At 31.4% G+C, this 12,289-nt stretch overlaps 1 protein-coding gene across 1 annotated transcript; it reads left to right on the forward strand.

The window, feature by feature from the left end:
• Nucleotides 1–7,556: 7,556 nt before the first annotated feature.
• LOC149145389 (protein GLUTAMINE DUMPER 2-like) lies at nucleotides 7,557–8,637 on the forward strand. The gene has a single exon (XM_089449376.1). The coding sequence runs from the start codon at nucleotides 7,848–7,850 to the stop codon at nucleotides 8,223–8,225; it is 378 nt and encodes a 125-aa protein (XP_089305502.1). The 5' UTR covers nucleotides 7,557–7,847; the 3' UTR covers nucleotides 8,226–8,637.
• The last annotated feature ends 3,652 nt before the right edge of the window (nucleotides 8,638–12,289 follow it).

Consider the following 12,289-nt stretch of genomic DNA (forward strand, 5'->3'; position numbering starts at 1 on the left):
AGTCATTACTTGTCCTTTCTCCTAGTTGTAGCTAGTATAGGTGTCAAAGGTAAATCCAAGGTTGAAAAACAAACAAACAAACAAAAAAATTCCATAGCCATAGGAGCTAAATATATGGAAATCAAATCATTAGCAATCACATCATACTTGACAACAATTAGAAAACTCAAGAATTATCATATAACAATATCATAAAATCTAGCCAAAACAAATCATTTCCAACTATAAATCAACACATTATCATTAGCTACAAATTTGACCAATTTAGTTTATATAAAAAAAATAATGGATAAACTTTAAGGTTCTAGGAGGTAATAAGTTATACAAAAATGAATATAATGGACTTAATGAGGAGCCCATCATTGTGGAGATTAAATAAAGTCTTTGCTTCTCTTCCACTAGTGATCTTGGAAGGCTATGTACTTTAGTGCCAAAAGGATTTAGTTTGTCTTCTTCTTCATACCCCTCATGACAATGTAATGAGGATTATGAGCCATGTTCCATAGGCCTTTTACTTATTATCACCTTGGTTTCTCTTGTAAAAATCTTAACACTGACCTGTAAATCACTCTCACTAATATATTTGGATTTCCCTTTGACATTATTTTGTTTTCTTCTTACATGAGAAAACATGAAGCACATAAGAAGAGCTAAATATGAAATGGCTCTAATATGAACTTCTAATGGTCTTGTGACCAAAATAGAACCACTACTAAAACAAAATATAAATATAATAATGATAACATAAAATAAACAAGGAAATATTGGGGTCCTCGGCACACCCAAATGTCAATACAACTTGCAAATATGGAAGAATAGAAGTGTGAGGCTCTAACAAACATTAAGTTCTTATTTTTTTATTGATATACTTGTAAAATTAAATAAGAAATAAGTGAGAGAACTCATATATAGAATATATCACCTAATAAATCTATCACCTAATTAGTTCATAAATAGAATCTATCACCTAATAAATTAAAAGATACACTCCCCGCCTCCTTCTATCACCTAATTAATTCATAAATTATATATACACTCCCTGCCACTTTCTATCACCTAATTAATTCATAAATAAAATCTATCACCTAATAAGTTAATTTATCACCTAATTAATTCATAAATAAAATCTATCACCTAATAAATTAACTTATCACCTAATTAATTCATAAATAAAATCAATTACTAATAAATTAAAATATGCGCTCCCCACCCTCTTTGATAATTTATCATGTAATTAATTCATATATAGAATCAATTAATTCATATATAGAATCAATTACTAATAAATTAAAATATGCACTCCCCACCCTCTAATTAATTCATAAATAGAATCATTTGCTAATAAATTAAAATATGCACTCCCCACCCTCTAATTAATTCATAAATAAAATTAATTACTAATAAATTAAAATATACACTCCTAGCCTCTTCAATAAATGATAAATTGAAATATGCACTCCCCGCCCTCTTTAATAAATGATAAATTGAAATATGCACTCTCCACCCTCTTTAATAAGAAATAAGCATGATCTTACCTCTTTAATAAGAAATAAGCATGCAAATATCACATGTGGTAAGTTTACTAAGTGAACCATTAATTATGACAATCATAACATGAAATAAGCATGCAAATAGCACGTGGTAAGTTTACTAAGTGAACCATTAATTATGATAATCATAACATGAAATAAGCATGCAAATATCACGTGGTAAGTTTACGGCGACTCCTATTTCCGACCCTATAGCAATATTAATGCTATCTAACATGCGAGCGGAATAGCCATCGCCCTCTGAGTGACAGCATGTGGAGAGAGAGGGCGAGCGTGGAGAGGGCACTCCATGGCTATTCCCCCCGCATGTCAGATAGCATTAATATTGCTATAGGGTCGGAAATAGGAGTCGCCTAAGTTTACTAAATGAACCATTAATTATGACAATCATAATATATCGACTTATGTGAGCAACTTAATAAACATAAAGATCATAATATGTTGAAATATATATGTTGTTAAACACAAAACCACACAATTGATATGGGATAACATACCATATGAGAGGATAACTTTAAAGTGGTAGAAACAATTCCACTAAGGTCATGTTTTTGACACATGCATAACCAAATAACATATTGTATAGAAGAGAACAGAAAAGTCAGCCAACCATTCAATATAAAGAACTCTAAACAATTTTGAAAATGGTTTTTAGGTATAGCATATATATATATATATATATATATATATATATATATATATATTTTAAAGGATTTTTCTCTATTTCAACAAACAATTTATTAAGGTGTGAAATTATATCTATAATAATAACATTTTTATTGTTTTATTAAATTGAAGTGTGAGGAAACAATCATCAATCATTTTTATTCTTTTATTAAATGGAAGTCTCAGGAAACAATCATCACTCATTTACAAACACACGGGGGTGTATCTATGTTCCATGGAATAAAAACATCTAATTCTAATGCAAATTGTGTATGATGACCTTGAGTTCTATTTAATTGAATTTTTCATTTTAATTGCAATGGGGCACAATATCATGAGTCTTCTAAGATATGGTGTAATGGTGGTAATGATTGTGGTACACAATATCATGGAGAATCTTCTATTTTAATGGTGGGAGGGATATTATTAGCATAATCAAAAGACTACTTCTCAGTATTATCCATCTCACCAAATCCAAATTAATAAAATTAGTATGCTTTTGTCAATGATTCATGAGCCTTGATTATCAAGTGCCACTAGGTCATGTCAATGTAAACCAATTTTGGAATACCATTATTAAATCATCATGTTTCTTAATCCATGATTCCATTAGTACAATAGTCAACCTAAACCAACTAGCATTAAATTTGGATCCCTCTTGAATTGAATTGTACTCTTTACTTGTTTCAAGGTATCCACCCATACATGACAACGTCATTTACTTTATTTTAATGAGTGGACCTTATGAGAGAGAAATGAGGATTTTCATGATTGCATTGGTTATTTGGAAATTATGGGGACGACAAATATTATTAGAGAGAGGGGAAATCCTCGATTGAACGTTATGAGAGAGAAATGAAATTTTCTAGTATTACAATGGGGATTTCGGATTACGGAAGAGGGCACATTATTGCACAGCAAAATGTCGCTGACTGCAGAAAGAATATAGAGATGCCTCGTATTAAAGGTTGTGCCAAGTGGCAGTAATTATGTGTTATTTGAAAATTTGTGCCACGTAGCAATAATATCAATATTATGTTATTATGTGCTATAATAGCAATAAAGAGTAGTTTAAACTGGCTATTTGGTTCGGAAAATAATAGAAATTTTGATAAGATTTTGAGAATATTTGTTTATTTAAGAAAAAATCATGGATTTTTGGTGTCTTAAATGATATTGATCTATTTTTATTGTGAAAAAATAATTTAAATATTCTTATAATTAGATTTCTTGAAATTTTTTGATAAATTTTTATAAGAAATTTATAGTAAAAAATGATTGTATTTTAATTAAACAACACCTAATAATAATACTTATATGAAAAAAATTATATATATATATATATTTTAAATAAACATAAATTTTAAATTATGTAATATTATTGAAATATAAGATATATTATTTTTTAATATATTTATATGTTTCTTATGTTAGAGTTAATATTGAGAATAAAACAAATTCCAATTAAAGATATGAAGTTATAATATGTTATAAGATTTCATTTTCGAAAACTAATACCTCATTCATGGTTAGTTGAACATTATAAAAAAGATAAATTTAGGCAGAGGAAATGAGCAGTCGACTCCTTTTACAAAGTCTATAATGGAAAATATGTACATACGAATTTCATAGTGAAGAAGGTTATGCTATAGATGTTTTTTCTGAAAAGAAATAAAATTTATCATGAAATTAAATAAGAAATGGGTTACAATTAGATAAGGAATGGGTTGTTTTTAAGAATTTTAATAGGAATCTTGTGTATTTCTCAATATTTTTTATTTTCTACTTTCCGCTCGTAGTTAGGGTTGATTTTTCGATTGCTTTTAAGTGTTAAAAATGAAAAGTGTAATTTTATTAGTAGAAGAAATGGTAAAATGAATTGGTTAATTAATTAATTAATTAATTTATTTATTTATTTATTTATTTATTTGTCAGTTTTGTTTAAAATTTAATAAAAAGAAATTTAAATCAAAAAATTTATTTGTTTAATTTTCTAAGTTTGTTTTGGGTTGTGTTGAATCTATTTACACATTTAAAATGTATTTTAAACAACAAAATATCATAAGTTTGCTATAAATTGTATAAAATTTCTATAATAAAAATATTTGATGTTAATTAAATTGCGCCTAAAATATTAATTAAATTGAGCTTAAAATGAAATACCCATCATTATTTCAATAATAGTACTCAATTTAGAAAATACAAAATAATCTAGATAAAATAATCCAATAATAAGTATAAAAACAACCGCTTGTAATTCACAATATTTAATTACTTAAACTAATTCACTAAATTAATTAATTTTTATTTTAACTCTCAATCAAGCTAAACTAACCCAAGATGAAACAATGCCTAATATTAAATGGAAAAAATGAACAATGCCCTAAAACGAAATAGGCCAGTCATGAAGAACATGAATAAAAAACCAAGTCCTGCTATTTCTATCTTTTTGCTTTTGTTTGGCTGGACAGTTTTATGATAAAAGAGGTTGCTACAAAGTTTTGTTGTAATTATATGCATGTTTGGTATTCCACGCTCTTCGTTTCTGGTCGATTCTAACGTATACGTGCCGTGCTATGGTTCCGTAATGTCAGGCTTTATCTCAGTTGTTTTTCACTGAAGACTTTTTAGTCCAATACTGTACTGGACTGTCCGGCTGTAGGAGCATATGGGGTCCAGGGTTATGGTCTCCAGTTGGAAGATAAAATTTCACAAATTTTATAGTTTAAGCATTCGAGATTGATAGCAATAGGGTCCGGTGAGTTCCACCACGTTATTCAGCAGAAAGGATCCCAACGCATAGAATACTGAATTCCAGAGAGAATTAGATTAGCCATCTAATAATTGAAATCATTAGGTTTCTTTTTCAAAAACGCTTGCAATATCAGCTTTATTAGATGAATGTGGAAAAGTAATTAGGGTTGAGTGAGATAATTAAGGAAAATTATTGTAATATACAATGGATCCACTATGCGTAGATTTCAAGATTTATTGTTGATAATTGTGCCCTTTGGCATGAATTGATTCGATTATTCGCGATTATATTCTTCTGAGTGACAGATTTCGCAGTCTGTCCAGGTCCTCAGTACTGTTGCAGGTATATGGTGGGCCTATAGATAATAATGTTTCACCTTCAAAATAAGGATATCAGTGACTGCCCACTACATGCCATGAATGGATTTCAACAAACCTGTTTTGTCATTGAGAAATATTACAAAACCTACCATGTCGAAAGATGTGAGGTCCTACAGTGGCAGCATGTGATTCCTGCTCTCTTATGTTAGTTTTCCTTTTCTTCTGTCATTTATCTCTGTCAATTTTTTTTTGCCATATTCGGATAAAAAGCTTTGGAAGCTTGTCCCCAACTCATAACACCACAAACCAAATTTAGGGTTAATTGGACCCAATATCTCGATAGAAGAAAAAAAAAAAAAGATAAAAATGAGTTTCCAGATAGGGATTACATTTATGGATGTGGGCATCTAGCTCCAATTGAAAGTCTCTGGACCATAGTTAATATAAAACTGACATTCCACCATAATTCATTCCCACAGTTTTGGCCTCTTGTATTATGAGAAGTCCATGATTGTTATACAAATTATACCAGCTTTACTATTTGAAATATTTTATTGCAATTAGAGTTGCAATTCTAATGAGCAATCACAATTTGATTTCGGTCTTGTTTACTTCAATTTTTTTAAGTTAAAATTTGATGTTAATTTTTTTTATAATATTTTGAATTTAAAATATTTAAAAAAGAATTTGAAGGTATAAATGAATTTGGTACCTGTGTTTTGGAATATAAATATAAATATGAATTCAATATCCTAAAAGACACTTGGAGACTGGATTATTGTTATTAGAATTTGCTGTACTAGTTTGCTATTTGTGCTTGATTTAGTTTCCATTTATGATCTTCTAGCTTGCTGTTCTGAAGGGCACAATTTGACTATTGGGTTTTTTTTTCTAGAATTTTGTGAAACTATTTTTAACAAGATCATGAGTTTTAGTTGATTAAAATATGTTTTCGAATATATAAATGAATTCAATTCATATTTTTGAGTTAAAAGTGAATTCAGCACCATGAAAAGCTCCCTGAACACTTGCTCATTGCAATTAGAGTTTGCAATACTAATTTGCAATCTCTATTTGATTTACTTTTTATTGCATGATTTCCTTTCCTGTTCTTCTTTTTATAGGCCTAGTTTAACTATTAATCTTTTTTTGGTTGGAATTCGGTGATAAAATTTTCGACAAAATTTTGAAGTTGTTTGAAATGTGTTTTTCAATGTATAAATGAATTTAGTTCAATGATGTTTTTAATGCAAAAACTAATTCCAATCTGAAAATTTTTGAAACACTCCTATTGGAATTAGAAATTACAACACTAATTTATAATCTCTACTTAATTTATTTTCCATTGCATGATTTCATCTCCAAATAGACTTTGCAATCTCTACTTGATTTATTTTCCATTGCATGATTTAGTCCCTTGTTCATATCGGTTTAGCTTAACTATTAAGATTTTTTTTTTCCCTAGAATTTGGTAACACAATATTTGACAAGGTTTAAAATGTATTTTTGATAGTTTTTCAATGTAAAAATGAATTCAATACCCTGACGAAAACTTCAGGGCACTCAATTGTTATAATTAGAATTTTAAATACTAATATGCAATATGCGATCTCTATTTGATTCACTGAATTACTTTCCATCACATAATGCCAATTTAATTATTACATTTTTAGTTGAAATATGATTATTTAACTTTTAACAAAATAATAAATTATAATTATTTAAAATGTGTTTTTGATGTGTAAATAACATGAATTGAATCTTCAAAAAAACTTCTGAGAGTACTAAATATTTATATATTATATAACTGAAAATAATAATTCCAAAAAATCTCTACAAAATTTTAAAAAAACAAAAAAACCAGAAACTTCTTAACAGGTCGGTCAGAGAAAAACACATTCTGTCAAATTTAGAGTTACCATCTGCATTTTGAGATAAAAACCCAAACAAAAAAACAGAACTTATTAACATTTAGACTACTAATCAGGTCGGTCTGAGAAAAGCACACTGTCACATTTAGAGTTACCATCTACATTAATTATAAAACTTTACAAGCGACTTTCGCGAGAAGACGCTGGCACATGTTAGGTGCTTCGTGTCTACATATATTTATGACAGAGAGACAGACCATAGATGGGACGTTTAAAAGTAAGAAAGAGATTTGAATCTATCATAACTTTTTATTTTTCAATGCTTCAACAACCAAGAAAAAGCAGACATAACCAAGTGATTCCTGAATGTCCACACTGCCCGAGGCGCTTTGAGATTTTTCTGTCATAAACGCGAGGAAACAATGGCCGCTAGCAAACCCAATGGGATCCACAACAATGTGCATTGCTTCCAAACCGTTTTATGCTTTTCTTGTGGGAGAGAATTCATTACAGCTGTGACAATTATTTGCCAAAAAAAATCGTGCACGACAAGTTTGGTTAAGGTTGTAAACTTCCCTTGCCTATATGTAGCATTTCCTAATTCTTGATACTTGCTCTGCGGCCTGCTGATTTGGGGTCGGGGAACCACTGTGCGCCTAATGAGATTTTGGTTTCATTTTTGACCATGAATGGGCAACTGAGGACATTTTATGTGCCTGAAATGCGAAACGATACTGCTGCAAGTAGTTCCTATGAGGGGACACATTTGCGATGGCATTCTCCTGCCCTGTATTTATTCGTTGGAGTTGCAGGCATGCTGGCTCTGATAGGCCTCACATCCATGGTTCTTCTGTGCTTTTGGTGGAAAATAGGGGGTGGTCAAGTGGAAGCAAATGATCCAGAGCGTGTGAACCCTGGAATTATTGAAGGAAAAGAGGAGAATTTAAGCTATGAAATTGATAAAGAGGAGAAAGTCCTTGTGATTATGCATGGTGATGAAAAGCCCACATTTCTGGCCAAGGAATTGTCCTCTGCCTCCACTGCTGATGGTTCTGAAGTCTGAGGAGTAATATTTTGCATCAGTTATGGGAGCTCCTCTCCTCCTCGTAATGCAGAAGGCAAGTGAAACTAGAATCTTGGCTTGTGGTATTGGGATCCATTGGTGGTCAGAGAAGATCAGTATCAAATTACTTCTTCCGCCATAATGTATATATTATGCGGTGGATTTTTCTGTAGATGCAAAGATTACAGACAGGACTTTAGTATGATAATCAGAACATAGAAATTTTGGTTTTTTGTGGCCTTTTAATAGAAAGAGTTGTGTACAGACATTTTTAGCTCAATGAAGCCCTGTCTTGTCGCGGCAGCAATAGCGTGTCAAGAACAGGCATAAGATATCAGATTGCGCTAACGATTTATAGTTGCTTTGTAAGAGAATCTTTTTAATTGGGTACATGATTTCAGTCTTTGCTTCATCGGTATTATGAAACACAAAAACATGTACAGGAACAGGATGAAAGATCAAACCTTTTTCCAGGACACTTGGGCAGTACCAGTGCTGCTACAGACTTTCTGTGCTTCAGAACTTTTCCATAATCTTTTCATGTATGAAAAAGTAATTGCTACATCATTTATTTGAGGAAAATTCTGTAGATCATAGATCTATAATAATGAAAAACAGAGCAGATGAGTCTACTGACCTCTCTAGCATATACACACAGAATTTTATTGGGTTGAATAATCTCATTCAATGTGTTTCGGTTTCTAAATGAGCCAATTCTTCAGGTTGCAATGGATGTTCTTAATCTTTCTCTGTACCATCATAATCATTGGATCAGTTGGTTTTGGTTTTGACTTTTTTTAATACGGTGTGATAACAGTATGGATTAGTCTCCAACGCATTCCCATAATCATTGGATCAATTGGTTTTGGTTTTTTTTTTTTTAAATACGGTGTAATAACAATATGGATTAGTATCCGGGTTACTGCATGATGTTTAATATTTATTAATATTGTCTGTACACTTTTTAGTTCTGCTGATGATAGTAATATTTATGAAACTTGAACACTCTCACCTATTTTCTTAGTTATTAATACAGATTTGCTCATAGCATTTATTGGTTTATTACATGGTACTCAATATATATTAAGATGCAGTAATGTTTATGAAACTTTAACACTCTCACATATTTTCATAGTTATTAATACAGATTTGTTCATAGCATTTATTGGTTTATTAAGTGGTACTTAATATATATTAAGATGCATCTTAATAGCATCACCACTTAACTTTTGCACCTGTCAAGTCTCTGAAGTTCCACCTCCGTTCTCAACTTCTACCTCTCTGAAACTCCAATATTGAGGTGTTCTCCAGTTCATAGCATTATTGGTTTATTACATGGTACTTAATATATATTAAGATGCAACTTTTGCACCTGTGAAGTCTCTGAAGTTCCACCTCCGTTCTCAACTTCTACCTCTCTGAAACTCCAATATTGTGGTGTCCTCCAGTTCATAGCATTTATTGGTTTATTACATGGTACTTAATATATATTAAGATGCATCTTAATAGCATCACCACTCAACTTTTGCACCTGTGAAGTCTCTGAAGTTCCACCTCCATTCTCAAATTCTACCTCTCTGAAACTCCAATATTGAGGTGTCCTCCATGCGCTCTCGCCTATTGAGAATACGCAGTTGTTCATAGGCTCCCGCCTGTTCAGGATTCAAAGCTGTTTATAGGCAGGGGAGCATCAGTTTTAATACCCGTTTTAATCGTTTTACCATAGAAAGTTGAGGATTGAATACAATTTTTGGCTGTATTTGGGCAGAGGATTGAATACAATTTTTGGTTGTATTTGGGCAGTTTGCCCTGCCATGGGCAATTTGCCCGTCAAATTTCATCCTGGTTAATAAGTGTGTTGAGAAATTTCACCCCTGTTCATAAGTGTGTTGAGAATACAAAGTTGGTGTTGAGAATACAAAGTTGTTCATAAGCTCTGTCACATATTGAAAATACAAAGTTGTTCATAGGAACGGTAAAAGATCAAATTTTATCCCTGAGAATACAAAGTTTTTCATAGGAAGGGTAAAAGATCAAATTTCAACCCTGAGAATACAAGTTTTTCATAGGAAGGTTAAAAGATCAAATTTCATCCCTGAGAATACAAAGCTTTTCATTTCATCCTTCTTCATAGGTGTGTTGAGAAACATCCCTGTCATCCCTGTTCATAAATGTGTTGAGAATACAAAGTTGTTCATAAGAAGGGTAGAGGATTTGAGAATACAAAGTTGTTCATAGGAAGGGTAGAAGATTTGCCATGGAATGGGAACTTTGCCCTGCTATCCATCCTGTCATCCCTGTTCATAGGTGTGTGAAGATTTGCCCTGAGATGGGCAGTTTGCCTTGCTATGGTGTGAAGATTTTCCCTGAGATGGGCAGTTTTCCTTGCTATGTTCATATATGTGTGAAGATTTGCCATCCCTGTTCATAGGTGTGTGAAGATTTTCCCTGAGATGGGCAGTTTGCCTTGCTATGTTCATAGGTGTGTGAAGATTTGCCCTGAGATGGGCAGTTTGCCTTGCTATGGGAAATTTGCCCGTTAAATTCCTTCCCTGTCATCCCTATTCACTGTTCATATGCGTGTTGAGAATATATAGGTGTGTTGAGAATACGAAGTTGTTCATACCTGTCATCCCTATTCACTGTACATAGGTGTGTAGAGAATACAAAGTTGTTCATAAGCTCTAGCTTATTGAGAATACAAAGTTATTCACAGTTCATAGCTGTGTTGAAACTTGAGAATATATAGGTGTGTGTTGAGAATACTAAGTTGTTAATGCCCTGTCATCCCTTTTCACTGTTCTGTTCATTGGTGTGTTGAGAATACAATGTTGTTCATAAGCTTTAGCCTATTGAGAATACAAAGTTGTTCGTAGGCAGGGTAGTTCATACGCATGGTAGAAATTTCAAATTTGAAGCAGCCATCAAATTTTTGGCTATACCTTTGTTGACGAGTGAATAAATTAAAAAAAAAAAATTGGCTTATATTTGACAGGCAAATAACCATGTCAAATTCCATCCCTGTTCATAGGTGTCATCCATCCGTTCTACCTGGTATTAGAGGTTCGTATAAAGGTTCTTAACCATAACTCAACATAAATCATTGATTTTTGGTCCAGCATAAGTTTTTTGAATTTATGAATAATCTGTAAATCAACATAAACGATTGATATTTGGTTTTTTGAATTTATGAATAATCTGTAAATCAACCTGAACGATTGATTTTTGGTCAAGCATAAGTTTTTTGAATTTATGAATAATCTGTAAATCTTCTAGCCTCTGAATGATTCGTTGTTGGAATTGTTATTGTATTCCTGAAATTCTTGATTGCATTTTTAAATGGGTGGCATTGAAGATTGGTGAGATCCCTATTTTTTTTTTTATAATTAAAAATTGTAAATATCATTTAAAAATATGTAGGTTGTAGTTTAATAATGGTAAATTTGAAACGCTGACAGAACTCAATTTTCCTGGGTTGCTTTTTCATTTTTGCCTTACAAACAAAACGAGTAAAACAAGGATTTTTCTGAGTTTCTTTTTCATTTTTGTGTTGCAAGAAAAATAAGCAGAAAAATACAGTGATTTTACTTGTATACTGTAAGTTGAAGATCGGAAAACTCTATTTTTCCGAGTATTTTAATTTATGTTTTTTTCCTTGTATTTTAATTTATTTTTTTGAGTTTTTAAATTTATTTTTTCTGAGTTTTTTAATTTATTTAAAAAGAGATTTGTTTTTATTTTTTTCTAAGTTTGAGATTTGTTTTTAGTAAAAAAATTTGAAGGTTTATTTTCTGATCTGATTTGCCGTGGAGGATTTATTGAAAAATTTGAGATTATTGAAAAATTTGAATAGAATATGCCTTGGAGAATTTATTGAAAATTGTCAGACCAGGGGTAACTCCAGATTAGACAAAAATCTGATTCGTATATTTCATTAGGTAAGTATTGTTTATATACATGAATGTGACTAATCAGTTCTTCTTCTTGATCACTGTTCACATTCCGGGTTCACCAAACCGCTGAGGATAAGGTGTCAACATTCCCCCCCTTAATCTGAAGGGATG

The sequence above is a fragment of the Pinus tabuliformis genome, chromosome X (assembly GCF_031772625.1).
Source record: "Pinus tabuliformis cultivar Carrire ecotype Pingquan chromosome X, CPIR1, whole genome shotgun sequence".
Taxonomy (NCBI): Eukaryota; Viridiplantae; Streptophyta; class Pinopsida; order Pinales; family Pinaceae; genus Pinus; species Pinus tabuliformis.